The sequence below is a fragment of the Apus apus genome, chromosome Z (genome assembly GCF_020740795.1).
Source record: "Apus apus isolate bApuApu2 chromosome Z, bApuApu2.pri.cur, whole genome shotgun sequence".
NCBI lineage: Eukaryota > Metazoa > Chordata > Aves > Apodiformes > Apodidae > Apus > Apus apus.
The window spans coordinates 44,747,867-44,768,226 of record NC_067312.1 but is presented as its reverse complement, the minus strand read 5'-3'; the positions used below and the strand labels follow the sequence as shown (position 1 = coordinate 44,768,226).

The window sequence follows — 20,360 nt, the reverse complement described above, 5'->3', positions numbered from 1 at the left end:
TTTGGGGAATATTGGCCCTGCTAAGCTTCCTTCTGATGTGGAACCTTTCTCCTGTCTACAGTACACTAAACACCTGCTTTTGCACAGGCATCTTTTCAGGCAAATTGAAAAACCCAAAAAAACCCAAATTAGGCCATTAGGGAACTTGGGCATAGGAGAACAGACTCAAGTTCACCTTACATGCATTTCAATGTGATAGTAGTGCTCATTATTTTATTACTTTGGTTAATCATATACAAACTGAATAACAGTTTCATGACACTAACATTCCAAATTCTGTTGCTCAAGACATTCCTCGGAGACAAAATTTGCCTCTATAATCAGAATACCACAATCAGCAGACAGGCAAAATCTTGAGACTCACAGAAGTCATGGGGAATATAACAATTCTTCACGATATTTCCACACACATTATTTTTCCTGCAATTCTCATTTAAAAATGTTTCTAAAAGTAGTAAATATTAATAAATAACAAATGTTATTTTACAGCAAAATAGACACTTCTATGTTTTGTTGTTGCTGCCAACAGAATTCAAAGAAAAACATGTACCTCAAAAGAAGAAACATGTCTTCTCTTGAGATTTAACTTTGCAGGAATTTACTGATAAGTAGTTATCACATCAATCCAGCCACAAAGGACACAAATATATACCAAATACAATGTTTACATTCTTATTTTAATTTAAAAAATCACTTATTTTGAACGTGTATTTGTCTGGGTATGTTTGATTATTTTTTCCTCACAGAAGAAAAAGGAGGACTGATGGAAAAATCTGTCATTTGACCTGAATGTTAGTTGACCTTCACGATAGCTACAGAAAATGGAAATACACATCTTAATCTCAAAATCTGAGGCTACTTTACTTTTCTGAATCATCCATGCTGTCTGCCACAAAGCCGAGTAGCAGAATGACTCACCCTGCTTTAGCCTCTTTTACTCTTTACTTTCCATGGCTTGTTCTGTTGTCAAGTAAGGTTTAATCACTCTTTATTTAGCTTTTCCCCTATATGGTGCTTGTGGTAGAAATGTGTAGCTCTGAAATCTTATCCCCTTTGCTGAGACAAAACAAAACCAAGCCAAACCAAAACCAAAAACAAACAAGCTTGCTTTTTTCCCTTCCTTTTTCTCAATGGAAACCATACAAGTTGCTTATGTTGGAGGATGCAGAGGAACAGATCAAGTCTTACATGTCAAAAAGAGGTAAGCTGTAGTCATTGCCTAAGTACTTTTCAGTTCCCCTTCCCAGAGTTTCTGCTTTAACACTTTAACCAATTAGCCTGTTTATAATTTGGCAACAGCTCTCTTTTCATTAGTGACTTACATGTGTTTTGGCTTGTGTTTCCAGCCTTTACTTTTCTTATACTTGGGTTTTTCAAAGAATCACACAGAAACACAGAATGTTAGGGGTTTGAAGTGACCTCAAAAGATAATCTAGTCCCCTGCCAGAGCAGGATTCCTTAGAGTAGGTTACACAGGAATGTGTCCAGGCAGGTTTTGAATGTCTGCAGAGAAGGAGACTCCACAACCATTCTGGGCAGCCTGTTCAGTGCTCTGTCACTCTCAGAGAAAAAAGGTTTCCTCATGTTTTTGTGGAACCTCCTATGCTCCAGTTTGCACCCATTGCCCCTCATCCTATCATTGGACATCACTGAAAAGAGCCTGGCTCCGTCCTCCTGACACTCACCCTTTAGGTATTGGTAAACATTGATGAAGTCTCCCCTCAGTCTCCTCCAAGCAAAGACATTCAGCTCCCTCAGCCTTTCCTCATAAGGGAGATGTTCCACTCCCTTAATCTCTTTGTGGCTCTGCACTGGACTCTTTCAAGCAGTTCCCTGTCCTTCTTGAACTGAGTGGCTCAGAACTGGACACAATATTCCAGATGTGGCCCCACCAGGGCAGAGTAGAAGGGGAAGAGAACCTCCCTTGACCTTCTAACCACACTCCTCATAATACATCCCAGGATGCCATTGGCCTTCTTGGCCACAAGGGCACATTGCTGGCTCATGGCCATCCTCCTGTCCACCAGGACCCCTAGGTCCCTTTCTCCTTCACTGCTCTCCAGCAGGTCAGTCCCCAGCCTGTACTGGTACATGGGGCTGTTCTTCCCCAGATGCAAGACTCTGCACTTGCCCTTGTTGTATTTAATTGAATTTCTCCCTGTCCAACTCTCCAGCCTGTCCAGGTCTTGCTGAATGGCAGCACAGCCTTCTGGTGTGTCAGCCACTCCTCCCAGTTTTGTGTCATCAGCAAACTTGCTGAGAGCACACTCTGATCCCCATCCAGGTTGTTGATGATTATATCAAATAGTACTGGCCCCAGTACCAACCCCTGAGGGACTCCACTATATACAGGCCTTCAACTAGACTCTGTCCCATTGATCACAACTCTGTAATTTCTTTCCTTCAACCAAATTCCCAATTCACCTCACAACCCAATCATCCAGACCACACTTCCTTAGTTTAGCTACAAGGATGCGTGTCAAATGTTTTACTGAAATTAAGATAAGCCACATCCACTGCTCTACCATCATATATCCACCTGGTTATGTCCTCATAAAAGGCTATCAGGTTGGTTAAACATGACTTCCCCTTCATAAAACCATGTTGACTGCTCCTAATGACCCTCTTATCTTAATATGCCTAGGAACAGCACTGAGGATAAGTTGTTCCACCAGTTTTCCAGGGATGGAGGTGAGGCTGACCAGTCTGTAGTTACCAGTTCCCATTCCAATACAGCTTTTCGCTCCCCGTGCAAGACTCTGGTTTACTGCAGGCAAATTGTACGTCCATGTTATCTTTTCCATGGGTCTGCCCTCATTCCAGCTGCAACCAATGGACATATGAACAAAGTCCACAGACACTGAGTGCAAGTGAATAGGTAAGTAGAGCTGAGCACAGAGCTTTTAGTGGGCACTAGCACATATCCTGACAGCTTTTAGCAAGCATAGGTTTGTGGAGAGTAGAACCTTAGGTTTGGGTCAAAAGACCAAGCAAAACAAAATATTATTGACAGTACACTAAGGTAAATTTGGATTTGGATTTTTTACAGGCATATTTTTGAAAATGTATGGAAGATAAAAAGGGAGGTGTGTCTGTTACTTCAGCTTAGACTTTGTTTATGCAAATATGGTTCACTTAATATAGATTAGTTCACTTAATATAGATTATTCGTTCTGCCACTTGCTTGAAATAAACATTGGACCCTAAGAACAAAGGCTTGAATGATGTTGTCACAACATGCACAAGTTCTAGACTTTTAACTTTAGAACTGTGCATTTCTTGGAGGCTGCAAAACTTGGGTAGTTTTCAAGTGAAGCATTTGCTACTTACAAATATCTAAATATGCATTAATGCTGCTATGAACACATTGTAGCTGGCATATGGCACTTGATGTGCCAGCACCTATCACACTGCAGTGTAAATTTTATAAATTCTCCTCATCTTACCTCACAGCATGATGCCTGAAGACCATGATAAGAAACATGAGCACATTATTCCACAGAGGAGAAAAAGAATGAACCCAGGATACAGAAAATTTAGTGCGGACAGGTGACACTTACCAGGCTGTTAGTAAACGTTTTCTTCCACTGTCAGTACACATATTGCACTCAAATCCTGGTTCCAGGACTATATCCTTTGTTCAGGCTTGTATTGAAACATGTGAGAGATAGGTTTGGCAGAACCAGTGCTACCTTCCATTGTGAACCCTGTAGAATGCGGAGGGCAGCTACTGTATAACCTTCTATCCTCACTGTGTGCAAAGCTCTGGGCAGAGATGCTGGCAGTGAGCCGTGGAAAATGCCTCTCCTATGGTCATCAGCCAGCCATGGCCAACTTGAATGTCCTTTTCTTGCATTAGGGAAGGGAACCTGGGAGTTCACACAATGAGAAAACATCAAGTTAGGATGTAATTCAGTTTTCAAATCACATTTTCTGAAGCATCTGAAAGAACTGAAAGCTTGGGAACATGACTGTACCTCAATGCCCATTCTATCACTGGAAAATTTTATTGTCCTATTACTCTAGATTTGCAACAAAACTAATGAGAAGCATTTGGTTCACTTTTGAAAGTTCTTTGTTTAAAGGAAGCAAATGCATTTTCATTGTCAAAAATTTCACATAGTTGCAACACAAATAGAATCAAATCTGATAATCAAATAAGAGCCAAAATCAATGTAGACAGTCTTGCAGGATACTTAGTTTCAATTCTGACTTCTAACCTATCCCCTGAAAAAATATCAAAGGATACCATAACATTGTGTAATCTCAGTGATTTCTATTTAATCTAGTAAATTTGTTCTTTCAGTAAGATCCCAGTTCTTGAAGTTGTGGAACTGAATTACATCACCAGCAAGTGTCTAGTCCTTAGGACTGAAAAGAAGAGGATAAAAAAAAAGATGAGGGGACTCAAAACCAAAGCCAACCATTAAAAGGCTCAGATTATTACACTGTCAGATTTCTGGTTTTCATAGAATCATAGAAATAGAAACATTTGGGTTGGAAGTGAGCTTTAAGGGTCATCTAGTCCAACACCCCCTGCAGTGAGCAGGGACATATTCAAGTAGATCAGGTTGCTCAGATCTCCATTCAATTTGACCTTGAATTTTCCAGGGATGGGGCATCTACCACCTGTCTGGGCAACCTGTTCCAGTGTTTCACCACCCTCAGCCAATCCTTGATTGATTTCAGCCAATCACGCACTATTTAATCCCATCTTGTAATTTCTACATCTCTTAATTTGCTGGCAGTGTTAACTCCTCACAGAAATGAGCCCTGCCTCTATAGCAGGTTCAATTTGATGTGGTTGAGCTCAGTGTAAAACGGTCTTTGACTCTAAACAGAACACATTTGGAACTGCTATCTGAATGACTATACAGTTTTTATAGCATTTTCATATAAGGCAAAGCCACATCTACTAGAATAAGTGACAAAAGCAATGGCAGGTTCCATAAAAAGAGCATTGGTTGGTCCACATGCCCATTCGTCTGGACAGCTTTGAGATAATTTGTTTCCCGGTAACTTAGAAAAGCCTCTGGTTCATCATACCTGGACAGACAGAATCTGCTGGCCTACTGTGGCAGCAGAGCATTGTTGCAGCCCAAATGCACTACCACTACCTGGGACCAAACTGTGTCTGATCAAGTTATGTGGAAACTTTGTATCATCAATGGACACACTGAGATAGGCAAATTGCTTGTGGTGGCGGATCAACTTAAAGTAGACATATTTTCCTGGAGGCAGACTTTGTGAAATGTAGGAATTTAGTATTTCTGCTAAGCTGTTTCATTTTGTGTCTCCTTGCCACTTGCTTTAATTTCTAAAACATTTTCCTGCTAAGTTATTAAAGCTACATCTAGGACAATGGTAAAATTTAGATGCTTATTTCAGTGTATGTTTAATGCCTTCATTCATACACCCATATCTTGTCTGATTTTTCCACACGTACACTGACAGGGTATTTAGGAATCCAAAACAGACATAGGCAGCAGGTGAGATTTCTGAAGGCACCTCAGGTAGTTAGGCACCTGGGTCTTACTAAAGTGGTATACAGCATTCAAAGCATAAAAGAGGACTTCTCTTACAGTGAGTGATACCACACAAAAAACTTTCCAGGACTGTAGGGAGGTGGGAGAATGGAATGAAAATGTTATATATTACAAAAAAAGTGGCAACTGAGATACTTCAAACTGGAATATGGTGAGACATGCATGCTCTTACATGGAGTAAGTTTGAAAGATACTGCATTGGGGTATAAGATTTTCTTGCAATTTCCCACCTGGTGAAAGGACAACACACATTTTAAGAATTCCATTAACCTCAGAGCTGTACTAATTTTGGTTGCAATCCAGCATTTATTTTTTTTTCTTTGTTCTCAGCTCCCACCCAGACCTAGAAATATCAACTAATCTGCTATAAAATTAATTACAAGCATTTGGTTCACTAATATCTTAGTTTGGCTTTTGAATGTCTGGATTACAGAATTAAGTTATTTTATTGCACAGATAACATTATTAGTTTTAGGTACCTCAATCTTTTCCGTTCTTGAGATCAACCAAAACCAAACTTTCAACATTGCAACCTCACCATATTTCAATGCAGAAAGTACAAGAACATGGTTCCAGATGTTTAATATACTGATCCTACCTGAATGTATTCTAAGTGAATTCCTAAGTCCTTCAGTTTGGTTGTTGTTTGACAAATCTTTAAACTTAGCAAATTCTTAAAGCCAATTCTAATTTTAAGTAGATTTAAGTATTGACTAGTTCAAGGTAGGTAGATGCTCAACCTAGGCTTACCCTGCTGAATCTTGGCCTTCGTGAATCAAGTCTGAAGATTTTATTTGAGATACTAACGCTAGAGAAGACCTTGGAACGCTTGATGGCTATATCCTGACTCTAGCACAAACTGTCTTTACAGGAATTGTGTCAATTGAATTTGTCTTTTGATAAGCTTGATAGAATAGTACAAATTTCTCTTAAAATGTTTCCCACTACCAAAATCCAAGCACATTTCTGCCAGAAATGCATTTTTAGTATATGTGTATTTTTCAACTTGATATTTAGAGAAAAGCAATATACTTGCAATACCCATCACTTGCTGAAGGCCAGAGTCACGTTATGTTTTGGTAGGTAAATGCAAATGGCATCACTTGCAAAACTAACCACTGAGTCATGAGAGTTTTCACTGCTTATACAAAGAAAAGATTTTTCAAATATGTCTTTGAACAGCCACATACATCTTGCAGTAAACCCATTCAACATAAAATATTTGAATTGCCTAATCAGTATGTAACATCTCATTGCAAACTGGTAGTCAAGGACACCAAGATCTTCCCCTTAGCAGAGAACTACTCATTAATAACCTAGGAACTCAAATTAATAAATTAAAGTTGCAGAATATTGTTACATTATTGTTAGAAAAATCAAATGTAGACACTTTGTACACAGTACACCAAATCATTGTTAAAGCAAGGTATAAATCTTTTTAGTATCATATAAGACTTCAAAGTTGACATCAGAAAGATAAAATGCTTTTGATATCAGTGACACTGAATAATGCTTTTTAAAATTATTTTATGCTATATTTCTGAGTTGGAATACTAGTTGCTGAATGCAGACTTCTTACATGGTTAACCATATGATCCACCTGTTATCCCCAAAGTTGTGCTTCTTAGGTAAAGTCAAAAGTAAAATTACAAATATTCATTTTCTCAAGAAATTGAGACTGCTGAATTCTATTTTTATCTTAATAATCACAATTGGTATTTTTCTTCTGGTAAAAACACATGGCACAGAAGACAGTTCTATGCTATCCACAGACTGACCTGAAAAATATATATACTGTATTTATATATGTAATGTGTGTATATATACTCTATCGATATTCACACTAGAAAATCTGAATAATTTTATTGAAATTACTTTTTAAGAAAGCCTTCTGCTGTGACGTCATTTCTACATAAAGCACTGAGAATTTTCAAGTGTACTGTGTGAAATGGGGTTTCTTAAATCTAAAGAAAACACAGTGGTGAAATACATGTACATATGCCACTTTTTTTAATGTATGTATTTTTTTCAGATCCATAATTTCTACCAGTTATAGCTTGCAGGTTACAAAAACTAAAATAATTGTCTGGAGTCAGTGTTTCCTCTCAGCAGGCTGCTGCAGGCAGAGTTCACTTCCGGAAGAAACTATAGGTAAGTTATTCTCAAGATGATGATTGATGAGATGACTTATGCTGTCAAAGACACGATCTTTTGTACGAACCTTCAAAAAAGGATGCAAGAAGATAGATTAAAGAGCAAAATACTTTTTCTTAACTTCGCGCTGAACTTGTCTAAGAATAAAACGACACAATCATGTTTTAGAGACTGATCCCTCTCCCATGAAAAACACAGTGGAAATCTGGCATTTCTGGAGATTTTCTTGTTTTCTCTCTTATTCCATCTCTTCTTGCCAAAGAGGTATTTTGCATGCTACCTATGGGGTAATCTACTGCTTTTACTCTTTCTGAACAAGTTTGCATGAAAATTTTCTGTACAATATTTGGTTTACTATAAATCAGATTTTTAGATCAAAATTTCTTCAAGAGATCACCTGCTTCTTTTAAGTGTTTTCACCACTTTCATTAGAAAGAACTGTCCCTTCAGAGATGCCAGAAACAAACTCTTCTCTCAGCACCTGAGCACGTTTGTGCTTTCCTTATGAAAAACCTTCTTCAGACACTGGAAAACTCCTTCCCGAAAAGTGATCCAGCCACCACGTGTGCTTGGCTTGGGTTTATTCTGTGCTGCATGGTGCATGCCTATGCCTTTGAAACTGAAACATGGCAGGGTAGGGAACATCATTTTTCTAGCCCATTTATTAGCCCTCTGCACCAGCATCCTTCTAAGTCAATTATTACACCCATGATAAGAGGAAACTGTTCTTGCAAGGTAAAACAGTTGAAATGATGAGGACAGGCCAAAACGTAATCTATATTTAAAAAAAAAACAAATAAACCACACTTTAATTATTTAACCACACCTTCAAAAAAATTTCATTCCCATGTTTAAAATGAGTTACGTGTACAGCTTCCACAGGCAGAGCAGAGGTCCTCTCAGGCAAATGTCATGCTGCAGTAGAGTTTTGTATTGGGATGGCTCTGCACCACCTCAAGCAAAACCCAGTCAACACTGCTCTGAAGTGAGGCACATCATCTGTTTTCCATGAACTTTTCTGAGACAGAAAGAACAACTTTTGTTAAAACTTGCCAAAGCTAGCTTATGTTGTGATGGGCACCTTGCTTGAATTATTTTGGTCTTCATCACTAAGACTGGCATTCTGATTAAACTGCTAGAAACTTAGCACAGATTAAGAAAAGAAACTAAGAATTTTGGTGGCAAATGGTGCTATCTGCTCAGTTCACATGTAGCTGTGTCACTGAACAAAAACAACAGGGTCTCATGATTTCTGAAATATACCACTTTGAAACAAGACTTCCTGTGATTATTCAAAGCTGAATTTTTATAATTAAAAGATATATGTCTTTATCAATAAATTTTCAGCACATTTAACTCAGATGAGATTTTTCCCACCATAAGCAATATGCCCTGCCATCACCAGAGTTCAAGCCCTAACTCTAAATCCAGCAAAAATCCTGCAGTAATCATTTGAAGCATCCCTTACCTGAACTAGAAACGTATTTAGGGTTTTTTTGGTTAGCTGGAAGAGATCAGAAGCACTGCACACTTAACTCTGCCCTGAAAATATGCCATTAAAAGCTGTAATGTGTCACTGGTAATTTATGTGTGAAATGAATTTTCAGGCAGCTTTTGTGTGAATTGGGTCTTACAAATAATTATGCTGAGGCCACGCAGAAGAGATGCAAGCCACCAGAATTCTGCTGTGGCTGGGCACACACTGGCATTTCATTGACAATTCTCTGCTCTGGCAAGTCACAAATAGGGCTGCTCAATAGATGTGCCAGGATCCCACAAATCGTACAGACAGCACAGCTAACCTAAATAAAGTGCAGAAAAGCTGTTCTTCTCAAGTGATGCCTCCTAAGGGAGGAGCTTCAGAGATATTTGGGCCATGATGTCACATCACAGGTAGGCTCCTGAGGGAGAGGATAGGTGTAGGGAATGAACAGGTCCCTACAGAAGACGAACAGCAAACTAGTGCTGGTCTTAGAGGCAGTGCAGAAAAGATGAAGGGCCTCCATTCTTTGCAGGAGGAAAATGTCCTAGGAGTCATAACCATGCCTAAGTACTCCATGCCAGTCAGCAGAGTAGCAGTGCAGTCAGTGAGACACAGCCTCCCTGCACTCAGGATGTCACACAGCAGTATTTTCTATTGGTGGGTTTATGTAGGAGGGAGAATTAGGAGGCCCTGCTGCAGGATTCACAAAACTGCTGGCGAAAGTTTGGCGAAGGAGACCGTGCCCCAGAGGCGCAGGGTCAGGCTCCAGGCTAGAGTACCAGTCAATCCCAGCAGCAGGCAGCTGCCACTTAGAAAGTGCAAACTCATTCTTTGACTGCCCTCATGTGGCAAATATGATCACAATAAGCACCACGGACATTCCTCACACCAGCATAATTCTGCCACAGGTTTATCAGCTGAAACAGATGCCAACAGGCCAACGCCTTTACGTTACATTTACTTTTGGAACTTGCCATCTACAGGCATCTTTTACAAAAGAAAAGGAGTTGACCACTCTCAGCTATCAGGAGTGAAGAATAAATCACGTGGCAATGCTTTCATCCTCTCAGAGGAGACAAAACGTGCCCAGAAGCAGCATGGGACAACTGCAGAAAACTGGAGCTCTCTTGCCCTCTCTGTCCTGCTGCTGGGAGGCTGCCTTTGTCAGCATAAGGGAGTCCTTGTACAGCACAGAGGTGGAGCAGCTTTACCCCAGTTCTCTCCAGTGCTTATGTGCAAGAAAACACAGCGGGTCTGGTCTGTATCCTGGCTGACAGGGGTGTCATGTGGAAACTGCCACACCCAGGCTGGTCAAACTATGACAGCCACCAGCAGCTTCTCAGTAGAAAGGCTAGAGAAGTGGCTTAGATGCACTTTTGACTAAGACTGTACTGCAGTGGCCAAAGCTTGACCTTGCCAGTGAATCAAGTACTTAAGGCTGCCTGCAACATGCAGAAATCATGGAATGGGTCTTCTGCTAGACATTGCGAAGAGAATTAGAGATGTTATGGCATATTAGAAATGAGGCTGTACTTGTGATCAGTTGTGAATAAACTGTAAAGAAGATTAAACACATTTAGAGAAAATGTGTACTGTCAGAAACCTCCTGTATTACTGATGAGTCAGCACTTACAGTTCCTTCTGGATCCACCAGAAGAAGATGCTTGGCCTGTCCATTATGCAGGCCTGTCAGCACATAGGAGCCAGGATTTGTGGTACTCTTCCTCACCAAGAAGTCTCCGCATTTCTTTAACAGCTGTTCTGCATCTTTCCTGCTCATCTCTCCTTGATACCATGGCTCTGTACTTAGCTCTTCAGCTACAGTCCAGTCAGCTCCTCTGGATAAAAGAGGACTGCTGCATCCCATGGAGGTGGATTTCCTCAATGCAACCTCAGATGGCTGGTTCTTGAGAGCATCTTCAAATGGTTCTGGTTATGGCAACAGAAACAAGGGCAAGATCATTCAGAGTTAAATCATGTTACCAAAGGGTGATATTCTGGTAACTTTTAACTGGATTTGTTTTGGTTTATAGCCACTTCTCTTTATCTTTATTTAAAAAATGAAGATATACTGCTAGACCTACTGATTTATGGATTAGGTTTAGACTGAGGAGTGTAATATGTTAAAAATGTATGCTATGCATAGAAGGATGTTCATAAAAATCAGAGCGAACCTTGGCAGAAGGTTTTGAAAGGTACTGGTTTTATTGCAGTAATGGCTTTCATTAATGTTTATATTACATGCTCTGGTACAGGGCAGTTCTCCTTTTGTCTTGCCAGGTACATCAGACAGTTTTGTTTCAAATAAACTGCATACTAGGGGTACCCAGTGTCTTCAACCACAGTCTGGACAAAGGACAAGGAGGGTTCTTCACTGATTAAGGTCCCAGGTACCAGGCAAAACAGACTCAACTTGGGGAAAAATAATAATTTAATTGCACACTAATCAAACATGCACAGGACACAGACAACACAAAGAGCAGGGCTTGCATATGTTACCCCACCCCTCCCTTCTTCCTGGGCCCAAATTACTTTGTTTTCTGTTTCTCTCCCTCCTTCCCCCCAGCAGCACAGGGGGACAGGGGATGGGGTTTAGAGTCAGTTCACAGGCTGGTGGTTCCTGCTGCTCCGTCCTTCTCAGGAAGAAGGATTCCTTACAGTCCTTCCCTGCTTCCCCATGGAGTCACTCCCATGGGAGAGAGTCGTCCGTGAACCTCTCCTTCATGAGTCCTTCCCACGAGGTCCAGAGCTGCTCCAGCGTAGGCTTCCCACAGAGTCACAGGCTGCTTCAGGAATAGTCACCTCCCCTGGCATTGGGGTCTTCCAAAGCTGCATAATCATCCACTGGCAGCAAATCCACTAGCCACAGAATTCAAGTCCACTGGCCAAGCTCACGCCTCCAGGTACTTTCAGGGAATGTTCCACCATGTTTTTCCATGAGTGCAGGGGGACAGCTGCCATCTCGCCCTGGGTTGCAGGGAAACCTCTGCTAAGGCACCTTATTCCCCTTCCTCCTTACCAACCACCGGCACTGCTCTCCTTCCCCAGCACAGCTCTTCTCTCCCGCCTTCTCTGCTCAAGTGTTAATACCAGTTCTTCCATACGTTAATTGCTGAGGCACATCTGTTGTCCCTCTAATGGCTCCTTGGCTGGTTTTGGAGCAGGGGGAGCTTCTCAGCTTCTTAGCAGAGCCACTCCTGGGGTCCCTCCCCTGCTACCAAAAAACCCACCAAACCAAACCAGAACAACATCCCAACAGTCTTACAGAAATAGTAAGTAGGTCAGTGCATGCCTTCATTACACGCCGCACCAACCTATCAGAAGATATTTCACCTTGCAAGACCTTCATCTGGCCAACTACTGCGTATTAAAAAGAGAAGACATCTGCAGAGCAGTACCGTGAAGCAATACAACAGCTCTATATAGACAGTTCAGATGTAGAGTATGTAGCCATGTTTGCTTGGGACCACAGAGAGGCTGATTTAGCTCAGAAAAATAGAGTAAATACTGTACTGTCACAGCTTATTGGTATCTCAGCTAATTCTTAAAACCAGCTTAAATACCTCTTCACTACATTTTGGTCTGTACTAATTGCATCACCTGTTTAGCTTGACAAACCACTAACTTAGGGCTAGTTATCACATTTTCTAATACTATTTTCCCTGATGATCCAAAGGTTAATAAAGAGTAATGAAGGCTGGAAGATAGAAGTCAATTTTCTCTATGTTTAGGAAAAGAATAAATGTGTATAAAATAGCAGTAGGTGAGTGCATGTTTTATGGGCATGGCATGTTCGAAATCAATGTTAATATCCCTGATTTCAGACATCACACTTTTCTTATTTCAGATCTATATTCACAGACAGATAATCTCTCAGCTTTCTTCCCCCCCCCTTCTTTCAACTCAAAACTTCCCTAAACTGTGGAATTACAGCCATATCTCAGCAAAAATGTACAAGTAAGATAATTTTATATATTCTGAAGTAACAGAAAAGTAGTTATGTTATTTTAGAAATAATATACAGGCACCAACAGCTTTGTCCCTCTGCCTTTTAATTACATTAAATGAATTAAATAAATCATGTGTCAGCAATTGATTTGAGGTAGAAAGATTAGAAAAACAAATAAAATATTCTGTGCATCTATCTACTTTCCCCTTATTTTCTGTTAAATATCTCTTCAAGGCTGAAAAAAATGTATATCTGTAACACCAATATCAAACTATGACTGATGCTTAAACCATCATTTTATGGCTATGGCTATGATTCTAACTTTGGAAAAGCTGACATCAAAGCTGGAATGGATAGCTAACTAGGCTAGCAGGCCTACCCAGTGCAAGGGATTATCCAGCCTTTTAATTTGCCTCCCAGCTTCCCTGTTGCACATTTTTTTTGTACTATCATTCACAGTACAGGCTGGAGCTAGTTCTCCAGCCATTCACTCCTTCACTTCCCTGCATGACAAGTCTCCTAATTTATTTTACTTCTGACATCGTTGCCTGTGATGCTAAGGATAACATAGACTGCAACTCACCTTAGCTCAGATATAATACAAACTAGTTTCAAATCTTCAGCCACCCTTATTTTAACTTGGTCTGATATGAAACCGCTATTAATTCTAAAATTTACCATAATTCCACCAAGAATACTAAAATTTGCAAAATTTAAAACATATTTTTACACAGTACTAATTAATAAACATATCTGAATGCTTGTTACAAAGGGAGTGAATAGAAAGAGCACTCACTCATGTCAAACAGATCTGTTCCTGGGCTGCTCTCTTTGGTATCATCTGCTGTTCCACTGAAGGTACATTCAGCATCTGCCTGAAGTGCCAGTAGAGCTGCCATATTTATATGCTGGGTGTTTACATATGTTGGCATCTCTGCTGTTGGAGTTACTTGTGATTTCCCTTCCAGCATACTACAAATATCCAGAGATCCTAGAAAATTCAGGATTTTTTTTTTTTAATTCTTCTTTTTTGTATTTGAGAAAACAGTGTTAGATAAGCAAATAACATTACCCCCCTACCACAGGTTTAAAATTCCCTGAAATGGGAGATGTAAAAACATTACTGCAGGATCTAGTAGTAAAAAATGAGGATTATTGGATTCAGAATTGTGTTTCCATGGGGGCTTTGGAGGAGTGGGTCATTATTCAGGGGGAAAGGAAATATTTGTAAAGAAAGATTATCTGATTCAAAAAATTATATTCAGTTTGGGAGTCATGAGAGGAGAGAATGGAATAAATTCTTCAAATCTGAGCAGATTGATAACAGAAAACACATTCTGGCATTGTAAAAGAAAGTGTTCACAGAAATACAGTAAAGGTGTCAAATAAAAGTGGATGGAGTCATGTTTCATGCTTTTTGATGTGACTTGCTTAAAATACATAGACAACAAAAATAGCATGCATTATTTCTTATTTGTAGAGCAGAGATCATGTGCAAACACACAGATTTAAAAAAAAAATCTGACTTTAAACTCTTCCTTTGGAAATTGAATATTGAATACCGTATTGGAACATATTTTCAGAATAGACCATATAGCCCGTATTTAAGAACCATGGGGTTTTTAGACATGGCACGCTATAGAACTAAAGGTTTGGGGCAACTCTATTTATCAATTGCTCTGCAAAAGATAAGATTCTGCGAAGGTGTGCATTTAGTAATTTAACCAGGTGTAAATACCAAACACTTCTCACTGATCAAAGTCGGACAAAGGGAATGCATCATCTAAGTCCAATTCATTACCATAAGACTTCAATGCATCAGTCATACACATGCCTTGGCTACCTAAGATCTCCAGCAGTCTTACAGCTAAAACTGGCAAAACTTACCTTCTTTAACGGACCCATGATGCCAGTCTTCACAGAGTTTGGCTCCTAAGTGATGACTCTGGTAATAGATTTGCTCTCCTCCCACTCCTGCTGCAGACTAGAATGGATACATGTGCAAAGAAATTTTCAATTACCTTTAAAATGTTCAGATATCTCATCAGTGGCTTTGATAATTTCCTTGGCTGTATACTTTGTACTCGCACTCTTCACTTCCCATTCATCATCATGCCAGAATATATATTGCACGAATGTGTTTGTGTAGGAGTAAGATAATGCCAGTGACCTTCACGTAAAGTTCCCTGTTTCCTTCTTTTATTAACCTCTGCAATCTCAAATGATCCATCATACCCTCTAGTATATTTGCCTTCTCATAGCAAGCCCTAACAAATCACACCTGGGAAAAACATTCCACAGAAACACACATGGGACCAAGAGACACCTCCAGCACCTTTCAAAGCATGAGCTGAAAGATTCACATTGTCACCAGGGAATGCACTCAGGTACTAAAAGGAGGATGTTGTTTACAGACAAGGCCCTTCTGGACGTGAGCAGAGTTGTGCGGGATCTGAAAACTCTTCTTAGATGGCTACAATGATACTGCAGTCAAACTGCTGACAGCAATGTTGGTAGAAATAACTAAGCTGACCTCAGTACAACAGGAGGTGGAAAACCTACCTAGGAGCCTGACTGAATAATGATAGTTGCTGAGTTATTAACATAATGAACTCTTGGTAACGACTGCACTAGATTGTTTAAACAGTTCTGCATCAAATATTTCCAAGTTAATGTGCACTATTTGATACTATCTGAAGCAGACATGGTTTCTACAAATGTAGTAACCCTCAATGGATTTCTCTTCCTTGGACCTGCATAATCTTTTAGCACCGTGAGGATCTCACCTCCTTTTGTTTGTTCTGTGTCTGCCTAATCTGTTGCCCTTTGGATCTGCAATCCTCATTCAAAATGAAACTGGCCATACACAAAGGACTGTGAGCTAGAAATGGTCCCAATGTGTCCGTCCTAAATTACACTTCTTCAAAAACTTTTGGATCCATCAGCAGGAGAGCAGAGATGTAATCACACTGACCTGAGCTGTATCTGTGGTGGTAAGAAGTCTTGCTTTGAGTCTGGCATCAATGAAGTCACCAGGGGGTGGCGTTTTATTTGGGATGTTTTTGTAATAGGGATGTTCTGTTGCCTCGTTGTCTTCCTCCATCCACGGCTCACCAAAACTCTGCAACCTGTAAGAAAGAGAATGCTTTATTTTGCCCTCTGCTTGCAAAGCACTTACAGTTACTTGCAGCATCTTAAGACTTGCCCGTCAGGGGATCATTATTGCATATTATTTTGGCAATTCAGCTACCATTATAAGTCAGGGAGCATGACAGATCATGCAGCAGACCTTCTCTGTTTAGATAAACTAATCCAAGCCTCCTATGCAATGGACAAAATTCTTTATACTGAGTAAAGGATGTATTTATTTAGCTTTAAACACCATTATAAACACCATTAACAAACAATTTTTTTTAATCTTACAGCAGGTACGGTTAGCTCTGGCTAATAACTACAACAGAAAACACATGAGCATTTCAGTAAGTTCACTGTGAAGTCCATATTTAGCTCATTCTTTTAAAATGACTATGATCCCTTTGTGTTCTTCAGGCAAACACTACTTTGCTAATTCAGCAGAAATATCTTTCTAAAGTATTTAAAATCTGTGTGTCTCCAGCATGTTTTATTAAGTAAATACAAGCTAACAAAGACCCTTTGGCAGTCTTTTGCAATTGTACTCACCTATCATGGAAAGCAGGTATCTTAGAGGGGCATTGCAAATATTGTTTAAATCGAAGCTCGAATGCTTGTCCTATGGCATTGATGACATCCTGGGCCAGGCCATCACAGCATTCCAGTATATGACAAGCTAAATGAAAAAGATTTGACACATGCACATGCAAATAATTGTTTATGTTATAGTGGGATGCACTGACTTGGGATAAAATACCTACACATCAGACATATTTGCCCTATTCATGGTGTGAGTATTTCAATAAAACCCAATTCTGGCACAGAGGATTTCAAGCAATGGAATCTTTCTAAAGGTTAAATAAAATGTCTCTGATGTGTTACTGCAATAGGCCAGACCCCAAATCAGTTCTACAGTTTAGCAAGTCCAGTAAGAAAGGAAATCTCTAAAATGTCATCTGTTATTACCTGAATGCAGGAGATTGTATGGGAATTCTAAGTTTTAAATTAAAATTACAAAAATATTAGTAGATGGTAACAACCAAAAAAGCTACCTATGCTTTCCTTATTTTTATTACCACTACTTTGTGTCTAATCACTCCAAGTTTGCAAGCTCTTCACCTCTTTTGAGTTTCCAGAATTTCTCAAATTACAGGCTGAGGGAGGAGGAATAACTAGGGTACTTCCTAGATCCCAGGCTCTGATCTGACTCCAGTGATAGAGAGGCTGGTGCCTTTTCCTTCTTGTCTGTATGGAGACACTCAAAGAAAACTGCAGTATCACTGAGAAGCACAGAGCCAGGACCCTGATTAACTTCAGCAGACTCCCACGTGCCACCTCTCTGAACTTACTGTGAGAGAGGCAATATGGAGGAAGGCTGGCAACCACATGCTCTCTTACTGTGGGAGACCAAGAAACCTGTATCAGCTGTCCAAGCAGCCAAATCCACCCCAGTTTTAAATTAGAGAATGACTCAGAGGTATCAATTCATGTGACAACATAAACAGGTGATCTCATTAAGATTTCACTTAACACTGCAGGAAGATAAATGGGTATTAACAGCTGGAAGCTTAAGATCTGAATGAACAACACCTCAGTGATACTCAGAAAAGCCCAGGAAAGATGACTTTCCATATTCTGTGCTGGACACCCACTTGGCCTACTGGTTGGATTCAAAACCTGCAGTTACATGGGTATGGAATGACGAGGGCACCAAGCTGTCTCTGTCAGCACCAGCAGCACCTCACACAGCATGAGGTAGCACCAGTCATAGTGTTACATGGCTAAACATGTCCACTGTTGCTCTTTTCTCACCTTATAGCACCTGCTGTGTCAATTAACATGCTGAGGCAATGCCTGATTCAGGGAAAATGTTCTTAGCAGCATGTTTATTTGGCAGCCTAAAATAGGATCTCTATGTGTTGAAAGGCAAAGGCACACATCCCTGGCTAGCAGCAGGTTATTTGCTGTTTATCCCCTCTGCACCAGTGCTGGTGGCAGTGAACAGGTGCAGGCTTATCTCCATGAACATGAACCGAAAGTAGTTATGACAAACAAAGGTCTAATTTTTGCGCCCTAGACCTACAGTGGGAATTTAAGGAGGATATATTGCCCACTGCTAAACCTGTCTTAAGCATGAGTCATTAAGCAGTTTCAGTAGGTGAGATAATGAGTAACGTGTTTCTGTGGATACATTAATGGACTTTCAGCAAGCAGGTAGGAGATGTGCTTCCTGTAAAAAGATGAGAAGTTTTGGCTTACACAGAGATTATTTCATTTAAATGTTGCAGCAGAAGACAGACAGCTTTTAGCTTGCTATCTACAGAATATAAGGCATGAAGAGAGCTTTTCCATCTTTGGGAAAAATGAGAGATGAAACTGAAAGCTATGCTACAGCATCAGTTCTAGCGTCAGTAACAGCAGCAGTAACATTTACACTATAAACAGAAGTAAATTTGAAGTAATTTCTAAACTAATCTGCAGGTAACACAAAGACTGACAGAATGGCCAGTGGTGGTGAAAAAGGGCAGTCCAGATCCCTTGGTAAATAACACCTCTTAAAAAATGTTTTAATACTAGTCACATACAAAGTCACTGATCTGCAAATCACTGATATACACACTTGAGTGGGGAAAGGTCCCATGGAAAGTAGGAACACAGAAGGCTTAAACAGCACAGCATGACAGAATTTCGTGTGAGGTAACAGTGCAGCAAAAAGGGCTTATTAGACACAGGCTAAAGACAAGGACAAAAGGAATTAAGAATAGGAAGGTGCAATCTCTGTTATAGATTGCTGACATTAGATTACTCTGAACAGTAACAGTCATGATCTACCATTTTTACACAATGCAGGAAAATGAAAGAAGGACAAGAAATTATCTAATGGACAGAAGCACTGCAGCTGGAGACCTACAGAGTTCACTCTGTTAATTTTTTCCTAAATAAACAAAGCAATTACTTGAACTAAATATACCACATGAAGACAAAACCAGGTCCTTGATCTAGGATGGACTAGCTCAGCAAGGAACAGTGACAGGAAAGTAAGCTCAAACACATTCAACTTAGATAAAAGGGACATTGTCCATGAAAGAGTTTTTATAGAAAGTCCATTCATATGGGAACAGATAACAGAGCACAGGACTCCTCCACACTCTACAGTGCCAAGATCTGGTCTGTGATGCTGGTCCACTAGATTGCCACTGAATCTCTCTGAACAAGTAAATCAGTCTCCAGTTTAGCAGTAGGGTACTGCTAAAGCAGATGGGGTGGAAAGCAGCTCTGTAACACACAGCCAGAGTCTTTCTTCTGTGGGACACATGATGCTGGAACATAACAAGCCTGGCAAAGAACTGGACTATCTTCCTACCTCCCACTTCCCTAAGTTTTCTAAGTGTTTCACTGATATTCAGCATATTAGCATGTTTAGTGCAGGTCATTTATGAGCTAATGTTCTGCAGTCTGGACATCGCTGGACATGGCCACAACAGATTGATGAGGTATATAAAATCATAAAAGGTTACAGAATACACAATCTGTTGAATCAGTGGTACATATGGCAAGGTGGCAGCTCAGGGTTTGTAGGGTTGGCATTTTGGAGTTACAATGTTTTATTTCTGTATAAATCTTGTTGGAAGTGCTTGAGTTTTTTTGGAGCTAGTAATTTTGTCTTTACTCAGCCATGAATAATAAATAGATTTTTAGGTACATTGTACAATACTTTGTATCTAGCATTAAGACTTAGTGATGCTTCCTGCATTACAAGCAGGAATATTTTCTGTACCTATTATTTCAGCTTGTAATTTACATTTTTTATAATTCACTTTTATTTTTGAAAATCTGAACTGGATCTGAATCTTTGAAGACAATCAACAAGAAGCTCCTTTTTCCTGAGTGATTGTTCATAAAGCAATACAGCAATGATTAAAACTTCACTAAGAAAGAGTGTTACAGCTGCCAGCAAGGTGACTCAAAAGCTCACTATTTGGTGGAAAATCTGATTCTGTCAGTAGAATTAGGCACTAAGAAGACCTAACAGATTCAGCCACCTCCTCCTCAGACTTAATCAGAGGACTTCTTACTTCTCACATAGTGACTTGGT

General features: G+C 39.9%; 1 protein-coding gene across 1 annotated transcript in view; it reads right to left on the bottom strand.

The window, feature by feature from the left end:
• Nucleotides 1–7,588: 7,588 nt before the first annotated feature.
• The window catches only part of SHC3 (SHC adaptor protein 3), a 57,570-nt gene continuing 44,798 nt past the window's right edge, over nucleotides 7,589–20,360 (bottom strand). The window contains exons 9-14 of the mRNA XM_051642439.1: nucleotides 16,814–16,940; nucleotides 16,107–16,260; nucleotides 15,020–15,116; nucleotides 13,929–14,123; nucleotides 10,817–11,112; nucleotides 7,589–7,767 (exon numbers count right to left, since the gene is read on the bottom strand). Of these exons, the coding sequence (XP_051498399.1) occupies nucleotides 7,639–7,767; nucleotides 10,817–11,112; nucleotides 13,929–14,123; nucleotides 15,020–15,116; nucleotides 16,107–16,260; nucleotides 16,814–16,940 (998 nt within the window). The 3' untranslated portion in view covers nucleotides 7,589–7,638. The remainder of the gene's footprint in view (nucleotides 7,768–10,816; nucleotides 11,113–13,928; nucleotides 14,124–15,019; nucleotides 15,117–16,106; nucleotides 16,261–16,813; nucleotides 16,941–20,360) is intronic.